Source organism: Hyla sarda, chromosome 9 (assembly GCF_029499605.1).
Source record: "Hyla sarda isolate aHylSar1 chromosome 9, aHylSar1.hap1, whole genome shotgun sequence".
Classification (NCBI taxonomy): Eukaryota; Metazoa; Chordata; class Amphibia; order Anura; family Hylidae; genus Hyla; species Hyla sarda.
Genome location: NC_079197.1, coordinates 71209767 through 71236573, shown reverse-complemented (window position 1 = coordinate 71236573; position 26807 = coordinate 71209767). Strand labels below are relative to the sequence as shown.

Below are 26807 nucleotides of genomic sequence, written 5' to 3'. Positions count from 1 at the left end.
TGCAGCCTGTTATGATGCAGGTATCTAAAAAGCTGGCTGAAGACGTCTGTAGGTAGGTATGGCGGATAAGGGTAAGTATATCCCCTGATTTCCCCCCCCCTACTACCTATTTCTGCGGAGCCCCTTATCTCGGGATCTCCTGTGGAGGAAAAAAAGGGGACTTCTCTCCTTTTTCATTTTCTCTAGGGGATTTGGGGGTCTTTTTTCTCCTCAGTACCGGGGCCTTGGGGTTTGCGGGGCAGTTTCCTCCCCCTCCCCTCCTGCCTCCCCACTACTGCTTACTTTTTTGAGGCAAGACGGCAGCTTTATCTTCATTCTGGCCGCAGCTCCGGCAGCTGCGCTGTGATCGCCCGGCAGGCGTCTTTACTTTCATTTTCTCCCATCTCTGGATGCCGGCCACAGCGGCTCTCGAGCGGCCAGCATCTTTCATTTCGTGTGCGCCGGCATTTACAGCGCGGTCTTTTCCAGTGTGGGGCACTCTTATTACTTTAATGGCGGCGGCTGGGGCCGGAGCTTCTCTCCGCTCGTGTTTGGTTGCGCTGCAGAGCTCTGCCCACTTTTTTTGCGGCCGGCCAATGACTGCGCGCGCAGCAGGGGGTCACTGATGTACCGATCAGTGTGGTGTGCACGCTCAGGGGTCACTCGCCACCAATGAGGGATGTACTGGGCAGAGAGCCTCCACCTGGGACAATCCCCTCTTCTCTCTTACTATGTGAACCGCAGCTGCTCCTGGCCCCTCAGCTCCGGCACCCCAGCTTTCAGAGGGACACAGAACTGGGGAGATTGCTCCATTTTCTTTTTGCTGACTACTTTTACTAGCTGTTATGTCCGACCCCAGACCGACCAACTCCCGGTCACCTATCATACTTGTGTGGGTTGTAAGACCAAAATTCCCGGTGCTTCCACTGAATCCACCTGCTCCACCAAGCTCGCCATGCCGTCTGTCCTGGTATCACAAGATATTCCCCTGGAATGCGTGGGGTCCGTCCCTCCCCCAGAGTGGGTTTCTCACCTTACCCAGTCGATTTCTCAACTGGCTAAGGTCTCCAAATTGGTGGCTTCCACCTTGGAGCGGTCTTCCCTACGAGTTTCTCCCAGGGAGTCTTGTTCTAAATCCCCTGACTCCCTTTTCCAATGCACTCATAAGCGCTCTAAGGTGGTCGCCTCCAGCTCTTCTCCAGAGTCGCGCAGTCGGGATAGACATTCTTCCTGCAGGTCTCGCTCCTCTTCCCCGGTTCACCTGCAGCGCCCCCTATATAGGGGCCGTTCTCCGGGACATCATAGGTCATCCGTCTCCTTGTTCCAGGTCTCACACTCCTCCGTTCAAGGCTACCTCCGCAGATTCCCACTCCCTAGGATAAATAGCAGCTTACGGGTTGGAATCCACCTCTGATCAGGAAGACCACTCTGCAGTGTCTGAAATGGTGGACATTTTAGTGTCAGCCATCAGGGACACTTTTCATCTGGAGGACCCAGGACCCAGGAACTTCGGATCCTGATCCAGAAGTTTCCTTTTGCCGCTCTCCACAATCTCCCAATTGTTTCAGTTCTCATGCGGAATTTGACGCCTTGTTGGACACGGCTTGGAAGCACCCAGACAGACGCCTTCAGGGAACCAAGAAAATTCATATTCAGTTCCCCTTTCCTCCGGATCTTTCCACGAGGATGGTGCTGCCTAAGGTTGATCCTCCAGTCTCCCACCTGTCCAAATCCACCACCCTACCTCTTGCAGACGCAGCATCACTTAAGGATCCTGCAGACAAGAAGATTAAGAACTTGGCGAAATTTTCCTTTGAAGCGGCAGGGCTGTCCTTGTGTCCCACCTTTGCTTCCATTTGGGTGGCAAAGGCTGTTTCGGTTTGGGCTTCCCAACTTCGCCAGGGCATCCTTTCGGGTGTTTCCTGGGAGGACTTAGTGGATGTTGCTCGCCAACTCTGGTGATTTTCTCTGCTATGCAGCTTTGGAGTCCACTTGTTGCACGGCTTTTGCTTCAGGTAACTTGATATGCCATTCGCCGCTCCATGTGGCTGAAAGCATGGGATGCTGATGCAGCCTCCAAAAAGATCTCTCACAGAGTTGCTCTTCTCCAGTTCCCGGCTTTTTGGAAAATTATTTAAATTAAATTAATTCCGAAGCTACGGAGGATAAGAGCTCTCTGCTTCCGCAGAACAAGTTTCGTCGCTCCGATCCCCGTCGGAAGGCGACATACTTTTGACCATTTGCACCAGGTCATCCTCCCAAACAGGCACCCTCCCAAGCTCGGAAAGCCCCTTTCATCAAAGCACGCCCTTCTTGGAAGTCTGGCAATCGTTCCGGCGGTTTTGCTGCCAAGTCTGGTACCCGTAAGCCTTCCTCTTCTTGAAGGGGCACCCCCGTCGTCCTCTCGGGTGGAGGTAGTCTGTCCTTTTTTCCGGGACATTTAGCTAGCTCAGGTTCAGGACTCTTGGGTACGGGATGTCATTTCGGAGGGTTATCGGACAGAATTAACTTCTGCTCCCACCCTCCTCGTTCCCCTTCTTTGTCAAGGGTGTTTCTTGTCGCTTTAAGTACACTCCTATCTCAGGGAGTGATAGTACCAGTTCCACCAGGGGAGCATTTTTCAGGGTTCTACTCAAACCTTTTTGTCGTTCCCAAGAAGGAGGGCACGGTCTGTCCTATTCTGGACCTCAAGTTACTCAACCGTCATTTGCGACTGCATCACTTTCGAATGGAATCTCTACGCTCCAGAGTGGCCTACATGGACCAGGGGGAGTTTCTTTCATTGGTGGACATCCGGGACGCCTATCTCTGCATCCCTATTTTCCAAGCCCATCATTGTTTTATTTGTTTCGCTGTCCCGGCGGGTCACTTTCAATTTATGGCTCTCCCTTTTGGCTTAGCTACAGCTCCCAGGGTCTTCACCAGGTCATGGTGGCAGTAATTGCCATCCTTCGGACTCGGGGTATCTCAGTTCTCCCCTACCTGGACGACCTTTTGATCAAGGCCCCGTTTCGGTCGCAAAACCTGGAGAGCCTTCATCTCACTTTACGGACACTTGACCTCCTTCGGATGGGTGATCAATCGAGAAAAGTCTCACCTGTCCCCATCCCAGTCTGATATTTCTGGGCCGCCTTTTCGACACTGCAGCGGCCCGGGTTTGCCTTCCATTGGACAAACGGCACTCTCTACAGCAGGGTGTCAGTCGCCCGCGACGTCCCTCCTTGATTCCCATTCATTTCTGCATGAGGGTTCTGGGACGAATGGAGGCGGTTCAGTTCGCCCAGTTTCATTATCGTCTCCTCCAGCTGGCCTTTCTTGCCAGGTGGGACAGGTCTCTGTCATCCCTGGATCGGCGGATCCTTTTTGCCACCAGCTGTTCGCCGGTCCCTCCTTTTGATGGCTCTATTCTCCCCTCCTTCAGGGGAGGTCCTTCCTCCCCCTCCACTGGCAGATCTTTACGACTGATGCGAGTCTCCAGGGCTGGTTGGGGGTGGGGGGGGGGGGTGTTTTGGGACCTTACGGTCCAGGGTCACTGGTCTCCTCCGGAAGCTTGTCTTCCCATCAATCTTCTGGAGCTCTGGGCCTTCTTTCTTTGCCTCCTCCATTGGGAGTTCCTCCTTCAGTATCGGCTGGTCTGGGTTCAATCGGACAACGCGACGGCTGTCGCATACATCAATCGCCAAGGTGGCACGCAAAGTCGCTGCGTGATGGATGAGGTCTCCAGGATTCTGGCCTGGGCCAAGGCTAGAGTTTCCGCTCTCTCCGCGATCCTCATTCCGGGGTTGGAGAATTGGGAAGTGGACTTTCTCAGCTGTTCTTCAACGGATCCGGGGGGAGTGGTCTATCCATCCGGAGGTGTTTCCACAGATCTGTGATCTTTGGGGGACCCCAGACGTGGATCTCTTTGTGTCTCGCCACAACAGGGTTCCCCGCTTTGTGGCGAAGTTGCGAGACCCTCTGGCTCTGCCGGTGGACGCTCTAGTCATTCTGTGGTTGTCCTTCCGTACCTTTTTCCACCTCTTCCCCTCATGCCCCAGGGTTCTGCAGAAATTGAAGGTGAAGGGAGTTTCCGCCATTCTGGTGGCCCCAGACTGGCCCAGATGCGCCTGGTAAGCAGACGTGATTCGGCTTGTCGCCGACATTCCGCTGCGTCTTCCACTTCGTCCCGATCTGCTCTCCCTGGGCCCTCTCTGCCACCCCAATTTACTGTCGCTGTATTTGATGGCATGGCAGTTGAAACTGCTTTTTTGAGGGCTCGGGGGTTTTCCTCCAGGGTGATTCGCACCATGCTTAGGGCACAAAAGCCCTCCTCTGCCAGGATTTACCACTGCACTTGCGACACCACCTTTTAGGTCCCCCACTCCTCCTTGGGACCTCAACCTGGTGCTTGGGACTTTGAGGGAAGCTCTGTTCGAACCTCTTCGGGACGCTTCTCTTCGCATCCTTTCGTGGAAGGTTGCCTTTCTCATCGCTATCACTTTCATTAGAAGGGTCTCTGAGTTGGCATCTCTTTCCTGTCGCTCTCCTCTTTTGGTTCTTCATCAGGACAAGGTGGTTTTTCGTCCACCTCCCTCCTTTTTGCCCAAAGTGGTTTCCCCCTTTCATGTAAACAAAGAGATAGTTCTATCTTCTTTTTGTCCGGCTCTTTCCAATTCTAAGTGTTCCTTGCACAGTCTGGGCGTTGTTCGGCGGTTAGGATCTATCTTTCGGTCACCACCTCTTTTCGGCAGGGTGACTCCTTTGTTGTGATTCCAGAGGGTAGTCGCAAGGGTCTTCCAGCTTCCAAGGTGACCAATTCACGCTGGATCTGTTCTGCCATATTGGAATCATACCATCAAAAAGGGAAGGTCCCGCCCTTTCGGGTGACGGCGCATTCCACGCGTTCTGTTGGGGCTTCTTGGGCTCTCCGTAATAGGGCTTCGCCCCTGCAAGTCAGCAAGGTGGCCACCTGGTCGTCCTTGCACACTTTAATCAAATTCTATCAAGTACACACTTTTCACGTCAGCTTACGCCGGTGTTGGCCGCAAGGTTTTGCAGGCGGCAGTGGCTCAGTCCTCTGTGGGGTACTTTTTTCCCACCCCAGGGACTGCTTCGGTACTTTCCAAGGTTCTGTGTCCCCAATGGTTCTGACCGAGAAAAGTTAATTTTGCCTCCTACTGCTTTGGGACTAAACTGATTAGCTCAAGGTTAGTAGGCGGGGTATTTCCTGCCAGGAGGGGCCAACTTTTTTCTTTGTATGCCTACTGTCAAGAGCATATTGTATGCCTAGTGGCAAGAGCATATTGTATGCCTAGTGGCAAGAGCATATACCCACGGTTCTGGATCCTCCAAGAAGGAGTTTTAACGGTAAGCACAAAAAATCTACTTTTCTCTTTACTATACAGCAGTTAACTACTGGAACAGTTATGATTCTTAAATAGAAGAAATTTACAAATCAATAAAATTTTCTGATTTACTTTTTTTTTTTTCCATCGGAGTACCCCTTTATTGTTTTAGAGAAGAATTAGCTGATGACTAGTATGGGTAGGACCTGTTTGTTTATTTTTTAATAAAATAAGCCACTGTATTAAAGTTCCATTAATTATTTGTTCTAGTAAGTTACTACTGGATATCTTTTTAGATGTTCTCACCTGCCATGCGTTGTGAAGGACGTAGTCCAGGCCCTGATGAGGGAGAGAGTGAAGGCCGTCGGCCAGTGAAGACTGCAAGTGGTAATGGACTGTTGGCTTCACTTTATGATCAACCACGTCACATTCAGTATGCAACTCATTTTCCTATCCCACAGGTTAGCTTTGACTTAAAATGCTTTTTTTTATTTATTTATTTTATTCATATCATATTATATAATTGGGTCTGTGTATGTGTAAAATATATATATATATAATATATATATATCACACACACACACACATATATACATATACAGTCATTGCCGTAAATGTTGGCACCACTGAAATTTTTCAAGGAAATTGAGTATTTCTCACAAAAAAGGATTTCAGTAACACATGTTTTGCTATACACATGTTTATACCATTTGTGTGAATTGGAACTTAACCAAAAAAGGAGGAAAAAAAAGCAAATTGGACATAATGTCACACCAAACTCCAAAAATGGCCCGAACAAAATTGTTGACACTCTTTAAAAATTGTGGATAAATAAGATTTTCAAGCATGTGATGCTCCTTTAAGCTCACCTGGGGCAAGTAACAGGTGTGGGCAATATAAAAATCACACCTGAAAGCAGATAAAAAGGAGAGAAGTTCACTTAGTCTTTGCATTGTGTGTCTGTGTGTGCCACACTAAGCATGGACAACAGAAAGAGGAGAAGAGAACAGTCTTAGGACTGGAGAACTAAAATTGTGGAAAAATATCAACAATCTCCAGAGATCTAGATTTGCCTTTGTCCACCGTGCGCAACATTATCAAGAAGTTTGCAACCCATGGCACTGTAGCTAATATCCCTGGGGGAAAACGGAAGAGAAAAGTTGATGAAAGGTGTCAATGCACGATAGTCCGGATGGTGGATAAGCAGCCCCAAACAAGTTCCAAAGATATTCAAGCTGTCCTACAGGCTCAGGGAGCATCAGTGTCAGCGCGAACTATCCGTCGACATTCAAAAGAAATGAAATGCTATGGCAGGAGACCCAGGAGGACCCCACTGCTGACACAAAGACATTAAAAAAAAACTACTATATTTTGCCAAAATGAACTTGAGTAAGCCAAAATCCTTCTGGGAAAACGTCTTGTGGACAGATGAGACCAAGATAGAGCTTTTTGGTAAAGCACATCATTCTACTGTTTACTGAAAACGGAATGAGGCCTATAAAGAAAATAACACAGTACGTTACAGTGAAATATGGTGGAGGTTCAATTATGTTTTGGGTAGTGATCGACCGATTATCGGTTTGGCCGATATTCATGATTTTGGACATTATCGGTATCGGCAATTACCTTGCCGATAATGCCCCGCCTCCCCGGCCAGAGACCACCCCTGCACCATTGCATCCCCCATCCCCGGTTTTATAATCACCTGTTCCTGGGGTCCACGCTACTTAAGGCTCCTGCGCGCTGCGCAACGCAATGATGAGTGACGTCCTCAACATGACGTCACAGTCAGTGCACACAGTGACCGCTCAGGACGCTGCTGTAGCCAGAAGTAGCGCGGGTCCCGGAAACAGGTAGTTATAAAACCAGGGAGGCAATGGGGCAGTGGCGGTGGTGGTTGGACTAGGGAGGACCCCAGGACAGGCAGGTGGAGAGAAGCGGGTGGCGGCGGCGGTCTCTGTCCCTGCAAAAGCTGCTGCAGTTAATTGATTTAAAGTGCCCGCTTTAAATCATTGATCTACAGCGGCTTCTGTGGGGTGGGGGGGTCGGAGGGGGTGGTGGTGGTAAATAGCCGATAACTTATACCGGAATATCGGTATAAGTTATCGGCTATCGGCCTGAAAGGTCACAGATTATCGGTATCGGCCCTAAAAAAAATCTAGATCGGTCGATCCCTAGTTTTGGGGTTGTATTGCTGCCTCTGGCACTGGGTGCCTTGAATGTGTGCAAGACATCATGGAATCTGAGGATTACCAATGGATTTTGGGTCATACTGTGTCAGAAAGCTGGGTTTGCGTCCGAGATCTTGGGTCTTACAGCAGAATAATGACTCCAAACATATGTCAAAAAGCACCCAGAAATGGATGTCAAAAAAGCACTGGAGAGTTCTGAAGTGGCCAGCAACGAGTCCAGATCTAAATCCCATTGAACACTTGTGGGGAGATCTTAAAATTGCTGTTGGGAAAAGGCGTCCTTCTAATAAGCGAGACCTGGAGCCGTTTGCTAAGGAAGAGTCGTCCAACATTCCGGCTGAGAGGTGTAAGAAGGTGATTGATGGTTTTAGGAAGCGGCTGATTTCAGTTATTTTTCCAAAGGGTGTGCAAACAAATATTAACCCCTTCAGGACCAAGCCCATTTTGGCCTTAAGGACCAGAGCGTTTTTTGCACATCTGACCACTGTCACTTTAAACATTAATAATTCTGGAATGCTTTTAGTTATCATTCTGATTCTGAGATTGTTTTTTCGTGACATATTCTACTTTAACATGGTGGTAAATTTTTGTGGTAACTTGCATCCTTTCCTTGTGAAAAATCCTAAAATTTGATGAAAAATTTGAAAATTTTGCATTTTTCTAACTTTGAAGCTCTCTGCTTGTAAGGAAAATGTATATTACAAATAAAAAAATTTTTTATTCACATATACAATATGTCTACTTTATGTCTGCATCATAAAAGTGATGAGTTTTTACTTTTGGAAGACACCAGAGGGCTTCAAAGTTCAGCAGCAATTTTCCAATTTTTCACAAAATTTTCAAACTCACTATTTTTCAGGGACCAGTTCAGGTTTGAAGTGGATTTGAAGGGTCTTCTTATTAAAAATACCCCACAAAAGACCCCATTATAAAAACTGCACCCCCCAAAGTATTCAAAATGACATTCAGTCATCATTTTAACCCTTTAGGTGTTTCACAGGAATAGAAGCAAAGTGAAGGATAAAATTCACAATCTTCATTTTTTACACTCGCATGTTCTTGTAGACCCAATTTTTAAATTTTACAAGGGGTAAAAGGAGAAAATGTATACTTATATTTGTAGCCCAATTTCTCTCGAGTAAGCAAATACCTCATATGTCTATGTAAAGTGTTCGGCGGGCGCAGTAGAGGGCTCAGAAGGGAAAGAGCGATAAGGGGATTTTGGAGAGTACGTTTTTCTGAAATAGTTTTTGGGGGCATGTTGCATTTAGGAAGCCCTTATGGTGCCAGAACAGCAAAAAACCCTCACATGGCATACCATTTTGGAAACTAGACCCCTTGAGGTACGTAACAAGGAATAAAGTGAGCCTTAATACCCCACAGGTGTTTCACGACTTTTGCATATGTAAAAAAAAAAAAATTTTTTTTCACTAAAATGTGTTTCCCCCAAAATTTCACATTTTTCCAAGGGTCAATAGCAGGAAATACCCCCCCAATATTTGTAACCCCTTCTCTTCTGAGTATGGAGGTACCCCATAAGTTGACCTGAAGTGCACTATGGGTGAACTACAATGCTCAGAAGAGAAGGAGTCATATTTGGCTTTTTGAGAGCAAATTTTGCTCGGGGGGCATGTCGCATTTAGGAAGCCCCTAAGGTGCCAGAACAGCAAAAAAAAACACACATGGCATACCATTTTGGAAACTAGACCCCTTGAGGAACGTAACAAGGGGTACAGTGAGCATTTGCCCCCCACTGGTGTCTGACAGATCTTTGGAACAGTGGGCTGTACAAGTTTTCATTTTCATGGACCACTGTTCCAAAGATCCGTCAGACACCTGTGGGGGGTAAATTCTCACTGCACCCCTCATTACATTCCGTGAGGGGTGTCGTTTCCGAAATGGGGTCACATGTGGGGTTTTGTTTTTTTTTGCGTTTGTCAAAACCGCTGTAACAATCAGCCACCCCTGTGCAAATCACCTCAAATGTACATGGTGCGCTCTCCCTTCTGGGCCTTGTTGTGCGCCCCCAGAGCACTTTGCGCTCACATATGGGGTATCTCTGTAGTCGGGAGAAATTGCATTACAAATTTTGGGGGGCTTTTTTCCCTTTTACCTCTTGTGAAAATGTAAAGTATAGGGCAACATCAGCATGTTAGTGTAAAAAATAAAAAAATTTTACACTAACATTCTGGTGTAGACCCCAACATTTCCTTTTCATGAAGGGTTAAAGAAGAAAAAGCCCCCCAAACCTTGTAACGCAATTTCTCCCGAGTACAGCGATACCCCATATGTCGCCCTAAACTGTTGCCCTGAAATACGACAGGGCTCCAAAGTGAGAGCGCCATGTGCATTTGAGGCCTAAATTAGGGATTTGCATAGGGGTGGACATAGGGGTATTCTACGCCATTCATTCCCAAACAGGGTGCCTCCAGCTGTTGCAAAACTCCCAGCATGCCTGGACAGTCAACGGCTGTCTGACAATACTGGGAGTTGTTGTTTTTCAACAGCTGGAGGCTCTGCTTTGGAAACAGTGGTGTACCGGACGTTCTTATTGGGGGAGGGGGGCTGTGTAAGGGTATGTGTATATGTAGTGTTTTTAACTTTTTATTTTATTTTGTGTTAGTGTAGTGTAGTGTTTTAAGGGTACAGTCACATGGGCGGGGGATTACAGCGAGTTTCCCAGCGCAAAATTTGCTGCATCTCAAGATGCGAGAAACCCACTGTAAAAGCCTCGCCCATGTGAATGTACCCTGTACATTCATGGGGGTGGCGTGGCGGGGGGGGGGGGGGGGGGAGGGGGGGGGAAGCGGGGGCTTGCATCAGCTGTTGCAAAACCACAACTCCCAGCATGCATGGTCTGTTAGTGCATGCTGGGAGTCATAGTTTTGCAACAGCTGGAGGCACACAGGTTAGGGAACACTGAGTTAGAAACAGACAATGTTTCCCAACCAGTGTGTCTCCAGATGTTGCAAAACTACAACTCCCAGCATGCATGGTCTTTTAGTGCATGCTGGGAGTTATAGTTTTGCAACAGCTGGAGGCACACAGGTTAGGAAACACTGAGTTAGAAACAATGTTTCCCAACCAGTGTGTCTCCAGCTGTTGCAAAACTACAACTCCCAGCATGCCCAGACAGCTGAAGGGCATGCTGGGAGTTGTAGTTCGGCAACATCTGAAGGGCCAGATGTTGCTGAACTAAAACTCCCAGCATGCCTGGACAGTCAGTGCATGCTGGGAGTTGTAGTTTTGCAACAGCTGGAAGAGCACAGATTGGAGACCATTATACAATGGTCTCCAAACTGAGGCCCTCCAGATGTTGCAAAACTACAACTCCCAGCATGCCCAGACAGCCAAAGGCTGTCTAGGCATGCTGGGAGTTGTAGTTTTCAGACTCCTAGAAGCAGCAGTGAAGATCTTCACTGCTGCCTCTGAGGACCACATACTTACCCGTCGCTGCTCGTCCACGTGGCCGGTCCCGCGCTGCTCCTCGGTCCCGCCGCTGGATCAGGTAAGTCCGCCGGTCCCCACGTGTTCCCCCCGAATGCCGCAGGTCCCCGCGAGCCCCTGCAGCCTTCGTCCCCCGTTCTGCCCGACTTCCAGGGGCGGGCAGTGCGGGGGATCTGATCTTTCACCCCAGATCACTGTGATTGGTCCACAGGGACCAATCACAGTGATCGCTGACCAGGACCATCAATTGATGGTCCTGGGGGTGAAGCAGAAGTTGTCCCCTGCTGGAAACAGCGGGACATCTGCCAGTTAACCCGTGCGATGCTGCGCATCGCCGGGTTAACTGCATGTCATTTATAAACGCCGGGATGCGCGAACGCACTGCACAACCCGGCGTTTATATATGACATTCTGCGGGAAGGGGTTAAGTTAAGGGCACCAATAATTTTGGCCAGCACATTTTTGGAGTTTGGTGTGACATTATGTCCAATTTGCTTTTTTCCCCTCCCTTTTTTGGTTTCTTTCTAATACACACAAAGGGAATAAATGCATGTAGCAAAACATGTTACTGCAGTCCTTTTTGTGAGAAATGCTTCATTTTCTTGAAAAATGTAATGGGTGGCAATATTTATGACATATATTATAATATATAATATGTGTGTGTATGTATATAAATATATATATGTGTGTGTGTGTGTATATATATATATATATATATATATATATATATTATATTTTTATTTATTTATTTATTTATTTATTTGTGTGTAATATTACATATATTATACATGCTTGAAAATGGCTACAAGTGAGTGGGTAGCCGAAACGTCGCATAGACACGGGTGAATAAACTACCTTGGTTTTTCACAATACTGGAGTGCTGTTGGATTATTTGATATATATATATAAAAAAAAAATATATATATATATATATATATATATATATATATATATATATATATATATATATATATATATATATATATATATATATATATATATTACACACACACACAAATTTTTTGCTTACATTACCTTTTGTTTCATGCTCTCAACTTTCTGTCCCCTAGGAAGAATCTTGTAGCCATGAGTGCAACCAGCGATTGGTTGTTCTGTTCGGAGTGGGCAGGCAAAGAGATGATGCTCGTCATGTGATCAAAAAGATTACTAGAGATATTCTTAAGGTGCTGAACAGGAAAAGCACTGCAGAGACAGGTGAGAATCGCAGGGGTGAATCTCCACAATTCCATCATTTCTGACATACACAGGTATATGAATGACATTAAATATTTTCTCCCAGGGTCAAATGAAGGACAACGTAGACGAAGGGTAAAACCTGAAGCTTTTCCTACAGCAGAAGAAATTTTTCACAGGTTTCAGCAGCTCTCACACTTTGATCAGCATCAAGTTACAGCTCAGGTAACCCATTCTAGATTAAGATTGTTGCATTAGGGTGGGTTCACATCCATCATTTCTGTTACTCCATTTCGTTATAGAAATCGAGAAACTGAATGGAAAATAAAGGTAACGGATCACAGTCATTCCTATGTTTTTTTTTTTTTTTTCTGTTGTCGTTATCATCAGTAATTTATTTTCGTTATTTATAACGAAGAATAAATACCAGTCTTTTTTTTTTTTTACATTGAAGTCTATGATGATGGAAGTAACCTCTGTTAATGCTACTGAGCATTCTCAGATAAAAAGACTGGTTAAAAAATTGACATAAAGAAAATAGACAGACACATTGATGGTCTGTTATTTTGTATGCAAGTATTAAAGTCTATTACCATTTTACTACCATTAACTGGTTAATGACCAAGGACATGTATACACATCCATTTGGCGTTAATGGGGTATGAGTCAGGAGCATGCGCCATAACGGCCGTCCCTCAGCTGATTCTTGTAGAAATTACAAACCTCCTATGAGGTGGCCCTATATTGGATGGGACCCTGACATGCTTAATTCACTCACCTTCTGCTGGGCATATGGCCTCTGACTGGGGGACATGCGGGATCCACTACCAATTTAAAACCTCCTGTGAACAGGAAGGGGTGCACGGCTAGAGAGGGGGCGACTCCCCATTGCTTGTAAAGAAAAAACACAAAAAAGAAAAATATCCAGCATGACTACCTAATACACGGGTTCACGCTGCTGTGGCAAATACAGAGTGTACAAAAAACAAAGAAAGGTTGCAGCAGCACTCTTGGTCCAAAAATGGAAGCTCCTAGCGCACTTCTCGATCAAAACGTATCCCCCATCCACCACACGGAGGTGGCCTCATTTCGGATGGGACCCGAACATGCTAAATCAATTCACCTTCTGCTGGGCATATGGCCTCTGACTGGGTGACTTCTATTGTAAATGACTTCTATTAAAAAATCTTAATCCTTCCAATATGTATCAGCTGCTGAAGTTGAGATGTTCTTTTCTGTCTTACTACAGTGCTCTCTGCTGACACCTCTGTATGTCAATGATACTGCACAGAGTAGAACAGGTTTGCTATCAGGATTTGCTCCTACTCTGGACATTTCCCGAGACAGCTGTCATCAGAGAGCACTTAGACAGAAAAGAAAAACTCAACTTCAGCAGCTCATAAGTACTGAAAGGATTAAGATTTTTTTAAATAGAAGTAATTAATAAATCTGTTTAACTTTCTGGAGCCAGTTGATATATATAAAAAAAATTTTTTTCCTGGATAACACCTTTTAACTCCTTTCTTAAGTTTAAAACACCCCCCTTTTCCCAAATTCCATAAAATATATAAAAACATAATAATAAACATGTGGTGTAGCTGCGTGCGAAAATGTCCGAACTATAAAAATATAATGTTAATTAAACCGTACAGTCAAAAAAATCCAAAGTCCAAAGCTTCTTATTTTTGGTGACTTTGTATAAAATTTATTTAAAAAAACGATCAAAAAGTCCCATCAAAACAAAAATATTACCAATGAAAACTTCATATCATTGTGGAAAAAAATAAGCCCTCATACCACCCCGTATATGGAAAAATAAAAAAGTTAAAGGGGTCAGAAGAAGAAATTGTAAATCTACTTATTGTTGTGCATAAAGTTATAATTTTTTAACAGAAGAAAAACATCAAATCTATTTAAGTTGGGTATGATTTTAATCGTATGGACCTACAGAATAAAGACAAGGTATCAATTTTACCGAAAAATGCGCTGCATAGAAACGGAAGCCCCAAAAATAACATTTTTAATTTTAATTTTATTTTTTTGAACAACAGTGATGTAAACATAGCCTTATTGGAGTTCTTGGGATCATTAACCCCTTAAGGACCGGAGGTTTTTCCGTTTTTGCATTTTCGTTTTTTGCTCCTTGCCTTTAAAAAATCATAACTCTTTCAAATTTACACCTAAAAATCCATATGATGGCTTATTTTTTGCGCCACCAATTCTACTTTGTAATGACGTCAGTCATTTTGCCCAAAAATCTATGGTGAAGCGGGAAAAAAAATCATTGTGCGACAAAATTGAAAAAAAAAACGCTGTTTTGTAACTTTTGGGGGCTTCCGTTTCTACGTAGTACATTTTTCGGTAAAAATGACACCTGATATGTATTCTGTAGGTCCATACGATTAAAATGATACCCTACTTATATAGGTTTGATTTTGTCGGACTTCTGGAAAAAATCATAACTACATGCAGGAAAATTAATACGTTTAAAATTGTCATCTTCTGACCCCTATAACTTTTTTATTTTTCCGTGTATGGGGCGGTATGAGGGCTCATTTTTTGCGCCGTGATCTGAAGTTTTTAACGGTACCATTTTTGCATTGATAGGACTTATTGATCACTTTTTATTCATTTTTAAATGATATAAAAAGTGACCAAAAATGCACTATTTTGGACTTTGGAATTTTTTTGCGCGCACGCCATTGACCGAGCGGTTTAATTAATGATATATTTTTATAATTCGGACATTTCCGCACGCGGTGATACCACATATGTTTATTTTTATTTTTATTTACACTGTGTTTTTTTTTTTATTGGAAAAGGGGGGTGATTCAAACTTTTAATAGGGGAGGAGTTAAATGATCTTTATTCACTTTTTTTTTTCACTTTTTTTTTGCAGTGTTATAGGTCCCATAGGGACCTATAACACTGCACACACTGATCTTCTATGTTGATCACTGGTTTCTCATAAGAAACCAGTGATCAACGATTCTGCCGGATGACTGCTCATGCCTGGATCTCAGGCACTGAGCAGTCATTCGGCGATCGGACAGCGAGGAGGCAGGAAGGGGCCCTCCCGCTGTCCTGTCAGCTGTTCGGGATGCCGCGATTTCACCGCGGCTATCCCGAACAGCCCACTGAGCTAGCCGGGATGCTTTCGGTTTCACTTTAGACGCGGCGTTCAACTTTGAACGCCGCGTCTAAAGGGTTAATAGCGCGCGGCACAGCGATCAATGCCGCGCGCTATTAGCCACGGGTCCCGGCCGTTGTTAGAGGCCGGGCCCGACCCGCTATGACGCGGGGCCACGCCGTGGCCCCGCGTTATAGATCGGGAGTGGACACATGACGTTCCAGTACGTCATGTGTCCTTAAGGGGTTAAAGGGGCACTCCCCTGGAAAACATTTTTTTTATAATCATTTGGTGCCAGAAAGTTAAACAGATTTGTAAATTATTTCTATTTAAAAATATTAATCCTTCCAGTACTTATCAGCTGCTGTATGCTCCACAGGAAGTTCTTTTTTTTTTTTAATTTCCTTTGTTTGACCACAGTGCTCTCTACTAACACATCTGTCCATTTTAGGAACTGTCCAGAGCAGGAGAAGTGTGCTATGGGGATTTGCTCCTACTCGGGACAGTTCCTAAAATGGACAGAGGTGTCAGCAGAGAGCACTGTGGTCAGACTGAAAGGAAATTTTAAAAGAAAAGAACTTCCTCTGGAAGGATTAAGCTTTTTAAATAGAAGTAATTTACAAATCTGTTTAACTTTCTGGCACCAGTTGATTTAAAAATAAAATGTTTTCCAGGGGAGTACCCCTTTAAGGGTATGTTCACACTTACAGGATCCTGTGCAGATTTGATGTGCAGGATTTGTAACTGGAGATTAGAAGTTGTGCCCAGTCATTTAGTTTACATTGAAAAATGCAGCAGAAAATCCTGAGCATCAAATCTGGGTATGTGTGAACGTACCCTAAAGATGGTATTGCATTGTAGACATTTTAGAGGAAATCTATCAAAACCTGTGCAGAGGAAATGTGGAGCAGTTGCCCATAGCAACCAATCAGATTGCGTATTTAATTTTTTAAAAACCCTCTGCAAAATTAAAGACTCTTACACCTTGTTCACCCATGCTAAACCCAATATACTAGGTTATAGTCCGAGTGAAAAGCGTTACAAAGAGGGGTCAATTACTTAAATTTATTTTGGCACTGTAAACTTCCTGCTTGCATTGCTATCCAGTGCGCATTGTCCGACTGCTCCGCCCCCTTCTCTTTTATGCTTGTGAAGGCCACGGGTGAGCACACAGAGCAGATTGCTCACCCGTGGCATTCATTAGCATATGATAGAAGGGAGCTGGTCAGACGGACAATGCGCAGGAAATAGCAAAGTAGTAGGAACTTTAGGGTGCCGGAACTCTGCATATGCTCAGTGGATTTAAAGAAGTGACCCCTTTTTGTAAAGCTGTCCACCCACACTATTACCCAGATTCCCTTTAAGAAAGTGCTTTGACTTGCTGCTTTGGGCAACTGGTAAACTTTTCCTCTGCACAGGTTTTGATAAATGTTTGTGTTTAGTAATTCTGGAAATATTATATTGCTTTTGATCTTTCCCTGTAAAAAAAAAAAAAAAAAAAAAAAAAAAGCTTATGTTTGATGAAGCGGGCATCATCACTTTATCAAAATTAAAGTAGTGTAACACATTTCATATGCTATGCATGGATTGTGATTGACTAATGTCACCTAAATATTAGTGCCATGACATCTTGCAAAGTCTCTCTTTGTGTAAAGACATATATCGTTTTTATTGATCCCCCCCCCCCCCCCCCCACACACACACACATACTTGTCTATTACTTCTGTCTAAAATCCGTATAAGGCTATGTTAACCCAAAGTATCTTTGAATCATTGTAAGCCTTATGGCTCCAAAAATTGCTACTAATAGGGCTTTTGGGTGGTTTTTGAGCAAAAATGTTTCTTTCAGACTCATACAACAGCTGAAACAACTGTGTGGCAACTTTGTTTATGCCTATTTAGAATCCCTGATCTGTTACAAAAGTAGTTTATTATTTAGCAGCAGGATTTTTTTGTTACATGGAGATTTTAATACATAGTTCACTCTGTATTGCAATGTGTGAAATAGAATTCTTTGATGAAAACATTTAACTATTTAAATTTCAGGTTTCTCGAAATGTCCTGGAACAGATTACAAGTTTTGCTTTGGGTTTATCTTATCATCTTCCTCTGGTGCAACATGTCCAGTTCATCTTTGACCTGATGGAATATTCTCTTAATATTAGTGGTCTCATTGACTTTGCCATTCAGGTTTGTCTTAGTATATTGTATACCTTTTTATTTTTATTTTTTTATTCGTTGTTATAATTGATTTAATGTTATCTTTGTTTTTCCTTTCATAATACAGTTGCTTAATGAGCTGAGTGTTGTTGAAGCGGAACTCCTGCTTAAGTCTTCTGACCTTGTTGGTAGTTACACAATGGGACTGTGTTTGTGCATTGTGGCTGTCCTAAGACATTATAACACCTGTCTAATTCTGAACCAGGAGCAGACGGCACAGGTTTTTGAAGGGTGAGAGCAATGCCCAAGAAGTACAAAAAAGACTATATTTAGTGTTTAAAGTGTTGCCAGGCTGGGAAGAGTTCAGTAGAGTGTGTAGAGTATGTGGCTTTAATAAGATTTCAAGATTTCTATAGTATTATTTGACATCTGCATAAAGTAGGTAGTTACACTTTACCCACAGAGAAGACATTGAATGTATCCTTCTGCCAGTTCCTTATATTGACATTCTGACCGTTGGCTCCCATTTATCATTGCTGCCATAAAGCGCACACTCCCTACTTCAATATAGATAGCAAACATTAAACCCTTAACGACAATGAACGTAAATGTACATCTTGATGCTCTGGTACTTTGCGCACCAAGATATACATTTACGACCTGTACATGACCCGAGCTCCGGGGACCCACGGATATTGGCAGACATCAGCGATCGCGCTGATCTCCGCCATTAACCCCTCAGATGCTGTGATCAATATAGACCACAGCATCTGCGGCACGGCCACAGGATCATATCAGCCAAGATTGCGGACGGAGGTCCCCTCACCTGCCTCCGCTGCTATGCTGGGGTCTTCTGCTCTGATCTGCCTTCCTACATTTTAACCCCTACAGGATCCATGACGTACCGGTACGTCATGAGTCCGCTCCCGTTCTATAATGCGGGGCCACACTCCCGTTCTATAATAACATGTCTGGCCCGGCCTCTAACAACGGCCAGGACCCGTGGCTAATATCGCGCGGCACTGATCACGGTGCCGCACGCTATTAACCCTTTAGACGTGGCGTTCAAAGTTGAACGTCACGTCTAAAGTGAAAGTAAATAATTGCTGGTTAGCTCAGGGGGCTGTTCGGGTTGTCTGCCGGGAAATCGCGGCATCCCGAACAGCTGTAACAAAGCAGGAGGGTCCCTTACCTTACCTCCTGGTGTCCGATCGCCGAACGACTGCTCAGTGCCTCAGATCCAGGCATAAGCAGTCAAGCGTCAGAATCATTGATCAATGGTTTCCTATGAGAAATCATTGATCAATGTAAAAGATCAGTGTGTGCAGTGTTAAAGACCCCCATGGGAGCTATAACATTGCAAAAAAAAAGTGAATAAAGATCATTTAACCCCTTTCCTAATAAAAGTTTGAATCACCCCCCTTTTCCCATTTAAAAAAAAAAAAAAAAGTGTAAAAAATAGACATATGTGGTATTGTTGCGTGCAGAAATGTCCGAATTATAAAAAAAATATATCATTAAATAAACCGTACGGTCAATTGCGTACGCACCAAAGTTCAAAATAGTGTATTTTTGGTCACTTTTTATATAGTGAAAAAAATTAATAAAAAGTGATCAATAAGTCCTATGAATACAAAAAGGGTACCGCAAAAAATTTCAGATCACGGCGCAAAAAATTAGCCCTCGTACTGCCCCATACACGGAAAAATAAAAAAGTTATAGTGGTCAGAAGATGACAATTTTATACGTATACATTTTCCTGCATGTAGTTATTTTTTTTCCAGAAGAACGACAAAATCAAACCTATATAAGTAGGGTATCATTTTAATCATATCGACCTACAGAATAAAGATAATGTATCATTTTTACTGTAAAATGTACCGTGTAGAAACGGAAGCCCCCAAAATTCACAAAATGGCTTTTTTATTTATTTATTTATTTATTTATTTATTTATTTATTTTTGTCTCACAATGATTTTTTGCCCTTTCGCCATAGATTTTTGGGTAAAATGATTGATGTCATGACAAAGTAGAATTGGTGGCGCGAAAAACAACTCATTTGTATTTTTAGGTGCAAAGTTGAGAGTTATGATTTTTTAAAGGTAAGGAGAAAAAACTAAATGCAAAGACTGAAAAATCCCGAGTCCTGTACGCCCTACTCCCGGTGTTTAAAACGGAGTCACACCGTGACCCCACATCACACTGCTGGGACCCTGGGCTAACAGCACGCGGCACCGATCGTTATTAACCCTTCAGACGCGGCGATCAAAGTTGACTGCCGCGTCTGAAGGTGAAAGTAAACGCTTCCCGGCAGCTCAGTCGGGCTGATCGGGACATTGAGAAAAAATCGCGATGTCCTTATCAGCTAGGACGCAAGTGGAGGTCCCCTTACCTGTCTCCGCGGCGTCCGATCGGGGTTTGATTGCTGCAAGCTTGAGCTACAGGCTTGAGCAATCGAGCCCCTAGAACGCTGATCCATGCAAAGCTATGGCTTTGCAGGGATCAGGGTAAAAGATCAGTGTGTGCAGTGTTATAGCTCCCTATGAGAGCTGTAACACTGCACAAAAGAGTAAAAAATAAATAAATAAAAATTAACAAAGGTCATTTAACCCCTTCCGTAATAAGTTTGAATCACCCCTCTTTTCCCATAAAAAAAAAAACTGTGTAAATAAAAATAAACATATGTGGTATTGCCATGTGTGGAAATGTCCGAACTATAAAAATATATTGTTAATTAAATCGCACGGTCAATGGCGTACTCGCAAAATAATTCCAAAAATCCAAAATAGTGTATTTTTGGTCACTTTTTATATCATGAAAAAAAAAAAAAAAAAAACTATAAAAAAGTCCGATCAATACAAAAATGGTACTGCTAAAACTTCAGAACACAGCACAAAAAATTAGTCCTCATACCGGCCCGGACGTGGAAAAATAAGTTATAGGGGTTAGAGGATGAGAATTTTTAACATATACATTTTCCTGCATGTAGTTATGATTTTTTTTCCGACGTACGACAATATCCAACCTATATAAGTAGGGTATCATTTTATCCGCATGGACCTACAGAATAAAGATAAGATGTTATTTTTACCGAAAAATGCAATGTAGAAACGGAAGCCCCCAAAAGTTACAAAATGAAATTTTTTTTCTTAAATTTTGTCGCACAATGAATTTTTTTTTCCATTTCGCCATGGATTTTTGGGTAACATGACTGTCACTGCAAAGAAGAATTGGTGGCGCAAAAAATAAGCAATCATATGCACACAAAATTGAAAGCGTTATCATTTTTAGAAGGTGATGAGGAAAAAATGAAAATGCAAAACCGGAAAAACCCTGCGTCCTTAAGGGGTTAATATAATCTTAAACTTATGTGGTATTGCTGTGCATATATTAGCTATCTATGAAAATATAATAGTTTTATAATAACATAGTTTGTAAGGTTGAAAAAAGACAAGAGTCCATAGAGTTTAACCTTAAACCCTACTGTGTTGATCCAGAGAAATGGAAAAAAACCTGAATGAGGCTGATGCCTGATGCCAGAGGAAAATTCCTTCCCGACCCCAATATAGGGATCAGAAGAAATCCCTGGATCAACGGTCTATCCCCATAAATCTAGTATACATAACCTGTAATATTATATTGTCCTGGAAAAACATCCAGGCCCCTCTTGAACTTATTTATTGAGTCAGACATCACAACATCATATGGCAGAGAGTTCTATAGTCTCTGCTCTTACAGTAAAGAATCTCTGTCTGTGATGATGATGAAAAACCTTCTTTCCTCTAGACGTAGAGGATGGTTACTGGCCTAGGTATAAAAAGATCACTAGAAAGATCTCTGTATTGTACATTGTGATCAAATCGCACCTAAGACGTCTTTTCTCCTAACTAACCCCAAGCTTGATAACCTGTCTTGGTCCTGTAATCCTCCCATACCATGGTCGCCCCCCTCTGCACCCTCTCCAGTTCAGCCATGTCCTTCTTACAATACTCCCATATGTGGTCTGACTAGTGATTTATACAGAGGCAAAACTATGTCCTTGTCACAAGCCTCTATTTCTCTCTTGATACATCCCATGACTTTGTTAGCCTTGGCAGCAGCTGCCTGGCACTGATCAATAAAGTAGAGTTTACTGTCAACCAGTACCCAATTTTTTTTCAGTAGAAGTTTTACCTAATGTCTAATTATTTAGCACATAATTGTACATCTTGTTTTTATGGCCCAAGTGCATAACCTTACATTTATCTTTATTAAACTTTATTTGCCATGTCTGTGCCAAAGCCTCCATCTTCCCCACATCCCTCTATAATATTATCGTCCTCTGTGGTGATTACCCTACCCCAGTGGCTCCCAACCCTTTTCTGCTCGGGGCACCCCTCGCAAAAAAAATATTTCACGGGGCACCGCTACCGAATAATATTCAACGCGTGAAAAAAAATGGCTAAAAAGAAGCAATACGCATCACCTATATATCTGTTAGCTATGTAGATTACAGTGCTGCTATATGCAGGACTCACAGGTGATGTCTTCTCTGATTGGAGTCGTTCACTTTTCTTTTCCATCTGGCCCAGACCTTCATGATGATTTTTCAGTCACAACTCTTCACCACAGAACCTTTAAAAAAACAAAAACATATTAGGCTCTGTACTTTTCTAGCATAATCTTTTTCCCCACAAATACCTTCAGTCTCACACACACACACACAATGCCTCCTGCAGCCTCACACACAATGCCCCCAGCAGCCCTTACGCATGCGCTCAATGCCCCCCGCAGCCCTTACGCATGCGCTCAATGCCCCCCGCAGCCCTTACGCATGCGCTCAATGCCCCCCGCAGCCCTTACGCATGCGCTCAATGCCCCCCGCAGCCCTTACGCATGCGCTCAATGCCCCCCGCAGCCCTTACGCATGCGCTCAATGCCCCCCGCAGCCCTTACGCATGCGCTCAATGCCCCCCGCAGCCCTTACGCATGCGCTCAATGCCCCCCGCAGCCCTTACGCATGCGCGCAATGCCCCCCCGCAGCCCTTACGCATGCGCGCAATGCCCCCGCAGCCCTTACGCATGCGCGCAATGCCCCCCGCAGCCCTTACGCATGCGCACAATGCCCCCCGCAGCCCTTACGCATGCGCGCAATGCCCCCCCCGCAGCCCTTACGCATGCGCGCAATGCCCCCCGCAGCCCTTACGCATGCGCGCAATGCCCCCCGCAGCCCTTACGCATGCGCGCAATGCCCCCCGCAGCCCTTACGCATGCGCGCAATGCCCCCCGCAGCCCTTACGCATGCGCGCAATGCCCCCCCGCAGCCCTTACGCATGCGCGCAATGCCCCCCGCAGCCCTTACGCATGCGCGCAATGCCCCCCGCAGCCCTTACGCATGCGCGCAATGCCCCCCGCAGCCCTTACGCATGCGCGCAATGCCCCCCCGCAGCCCTTACGCATGCGCGCAATGCCCCCCAGCCCTTACGCATGCGCGCAATGCCCTCCCCAGCCCTTACGCAATCATTAGATGGCTTACATAGATCAATGTAATGCTATTGCATTACTTTGGTCCTTGAAATCTGTGCTTTATTGCTAAGGGCTGCCAAAGGCAGAGCCAGGGACGATGCCGAGGTCTAGGTAAGGCCACAGGCTTCCCTAGCAATGGGACCACTAGACACCAGGGAATAGCGGCATTTAGTGTTTAAATGCAGTGATCTGTATAGATCATGATATTTAACCAGTTAAATGACAGACATTGCAGCATTACTGGTAGTGGGGCACGCGTCATGTCTGCCCACCCGAGCCATGACGTACTTGGTTGAGAAGGGGTTAATATTAAGAGTTAAAAGTAAAAAGAAAATATTTAAACAGGATATTTTAAGTGTATGGTGCATCTTTATAGAAAACTTTCCACAGTGCTGCATCTCCCTATATAACCCCCCCCAACTCCTCGTCTTTGTCTACCATTCTACACTGCTCTCCACTCTTCCAATGATCTAAAACTAACATCTTTCATAAATGGAACCTCTCACTTTAGTCTCTAAGACTTTGCTTGTGCTGCTCCAGTTCTCAGGAATCCAGTATCCCTAACACTTAAACTCATACCCAACATCCACAGTTTTAAATGTGCCCTAAAGATACATCTCTTCATGCAAGCCTAAAGCATGCCCTAATTGGTCTCCCCTGATATCACTTCGCCCCCTTTTGAGACCTCTTAGACTTGGAGACATCTAAAGCGCCATACTTTACAGTAAGCTCTGTGCACTTGTAACCTATCCTATTCATAAAACCTGGCTGGACCATTGTATTTTTAAAGCACTTTCTTCCTTTTGTCTCACCCCCTTTCCTCATAGACTGTAAGACCTTGTGAGCAGGGCCCTGACTCCTCCTGTTTGAATATTTAGTGTGTAATATTGTAATGTCTGATACTTGTATTTATTTGTACCATTAAAATTGTAAAGTAATGTGGAATTTGTTGGCATTTTATAAACATTATTATTATTGTTATTGGGCATGAAGGCAGACAACCATCTTTAGTAAGCTGACATCATTGTGCCATGATTGTTTTACCATCAGTTATTTCTTCCTTACAGTCTGTGTGGAGTGGTGAAACATGGTATGAACCGGTCAGATGGTTCTTCTGCTGAACGTTGTATTCTTGCGTATTTGTATGACTTATACATGTCTTGCAGTCATCTTAAAAGCAAATATGGAGAACTATTTAGGTGAGTGAAATGCATTTAATTATCAAAAGTATGCAATCTCCTACATGTATTAAGCATATTAACCAGTTCATGGTGAGCAGATGTGCAGTGTTTTGGCAGCATATGGAAGTTGCTGTAACACCGCTTATGCTCCAAGACAATACTCCCTTCAGTATTTATTATGCTTAATCTCAAGGAGCAGTTTCTTCACATTAAAATCTGATGTCTACGTTTCTCACACAATGAGGGAGTTTTAAAAACTGGAGTAAAGGTAAAGTGGAGCAGTTGTCCATGGCCACCAGAAAGCTGACACTTTCACTTTCCAAAGGGCAATTGAAAAATGACAGGTGAAATCTGGTTGGTTGCCACTGGCAACTGTGCAAGCTTTCCTTTGCTTTTCAGAAATTTCACCCTCATGTTGGATTCCTAAATTGGCTTTGTATAAAGAGTGGCATACCTCCTTTTTTAAGGCTGAGTTCACACTGCATTTATAAGCTTCAGTGTAAGACATATTGGGAGGACTTCTGACCTATACCACCAATGAAAGGCTGCAATGTATTCCACTTTATATGCATACAGTGGGATAGATCACCTCCCACAACAGGCATAGGCAACCTTCGGCACTGCAGATGTTTTGGACTACATCACCCATGATGCTTTGTCAGCACTTTGGCTGTAAGAGCATCATGGGAGATGTAGTCCAAAGTGCTGACAAAGCATCATGGGTGATGTAGTCCAAAACATCTGCAGTGCCGAAGGTTGCCTATGCCTGTCCTAGAACGAAGTTCCCTGCAGTGTTAGTACTGCAGGCAGCCACCTATCACACTAGAGCAGTGGTCTCAAACTGTGGCCCTTCAGATGTTGCAAAACTTCAACTCCTAGCACGCCCAGACAGCCAACTGTTGTCAGGGCATGCTAGGAGTTGAAGTTTTGCAACATCTGGAGGGCCGACAACGTTTGAGACCACTGCTATAGAGCCAAACTCCCCATGTTAGCACTGCTCTGTAGCCTTCCTGTCTGTCTTCTGCGCTCCCTGCAGGTAAAATTCATAAAATGTGTGCCAAGTGGCTCTCCTTTAGTGTCACCATTCTGAAGGAAGCTGAGGTAGTGAATGAGTTCTCTGCAGGTCTTAGAAAGCTTTAAAGTGTGTGGTTCATATTTATTGACATTACTGAAGTTTCCCAAGGTAAATGATTGACAGATGCCCGTGACATATGCCATGCTTTCGTATCTGTCATACATAGGCTAATACGGTATATGGTACGTTTTTATTTTGCAAGATTAATTTTGATAAATGACAAATGAAACCTATGGACATGGTTAGCATTAATATCTGGACCTTTTCTGATGTACATACAGAATTTATGCCAAAAGCGCAGTATTGACCTAGCCTTAGTTGTTGTTTAGTAAGTGGACTAGTATCCTGAATGTAGCAAATATAGCTACTGTAATAACTTGCAGGTATACTTCTTATTGGGCTTGCAGGCAATTTTATTTGGTCAATGTCCTGCTTGTAAAGTGAACTTTTCTGGCTCTAGAGTGGAGGATCTTTTTTGTTATTGCAGAACAATTGGTTTATGGATTGGTGTTTAAAGAAAAGTCTAAAACTAATTCAATGCATCAGTCTCTTAGCTGTTGCATACTGTTATGTAGGGTTCAGTGACATATTATTTTAGTTTAGTCTTTGATGATTTCTGCATTACAGACACTAGAACTTGTGTGATATGAAATTGCATGGGCTTTTTCACCCAGACTCTTCATGGTGAGACAAAAAACAGTTACTGATGAAGATTACTGGGTGATATCTATCAATACAGAAGTCCAGAGTGTGATGGATAACTAGGTGGGGGGTTCAGTGGATGAAAGTTGTGTGGCCTTGTATCATCAAAATTGCCAAAATATATGTGCCTTTGTTTGCTTCTTAGAAAACAAAAGCAGACGAGTGCTCCAATGTGCAATGATTCCCAAATAAATAAAAGGGATCCACAGGTAGGATAAAACTCACCAATTTTCATTGTGCAATAACTGAGGCACAACGCTCAAAAGATTCAATGGACACTCACATCCTGCAGGCTCGAATGCTGTTAATGGAGAATCCATCTTGGCTGCTGCTTCAACCCTTCACTCACGTATCCATGTGGAGTTGGCAGTAAACAGGCTTTTCCCACACTAATAAAAGTGCAGATTGTGGGGATGTGCAAAAAGTGCTGCCATGAATCAGGTGCAAAAATTAGGTGCAAAAGTTTTAAAAAGTGCAAATTTATTACAAACCTGTAACGCGTTTCAGGGACGGTCCGCCCCTTTCATCAGACATGTAGAACATAGACAAAACCATCAGTTACATACATCAATGCATATGACTGGAATTGACGTCACAATCAATGCAAAGGAAGCATGCAAAAAACGGAATAAAAGAGTAAAAAAAACGGAGTACAATCCATCAACTTCCACTTAACTTTGCATTGTTCTCTCAATGGTCTCATTCAGACCAAGCGGCCACAGAGCTTGAAGATCCAGAATGATTCACAATTGACAAGTCTCTGGTAATGGTCGCAACAACTTTCAGGTACATTTTCGAAAACACACAGCTTAAAGGAAAACTGTCAGCTTGCTCCACCCGCACTAACGAGCAGTACTGACTGACAGTGCGGAGGATGCTGATCAGTTTGATTCCTACTGTGCCCAGATCTGCCTGGCC

The 26807-nt window shown here is 43.9% G+C and overlaps 1 protein-coding gene across 4 annotated transcripts in view; it reads left to right on the top strand.

Annotated features, from left to right (window-relative positions):
* Positions 1 to 26807, top strand: part of MED12 (mediator complex subunit 12) — a 160778-nt gene that overhangs the window by 66313 nt on the left and 67658 nt on the right. For all 4 annotated transcript variants that reach the window (XM_056537578.1, XM_056537576.1, XM_056537577.1 and 1 more), the window contains exons 15-20: positions 5600 to 5764; positions 12013 to 12157; positions 12243 to 12361; positions 17313 to 17456; positions 17554 to 17717; positions 23999 to 24130. In XM_056537578.1, coding sequence (XP_056393553.1) covers positions 5600 to 5764; positions 12013 to 12157; positions 12243 to 12361; positions 17313 to 17456; positions 17554 to 17717; positions 23999 to 24130 — 869 coding nt within the window. The remainder of the gene's footprint in view (positions 1 to 5599; positions 5765 to 12012; positions 12158 to 12242; positions 12362 to 17312; positions 17457 to 17553; positions 17718 to 23998; positions 24131 to 26807) is intronic.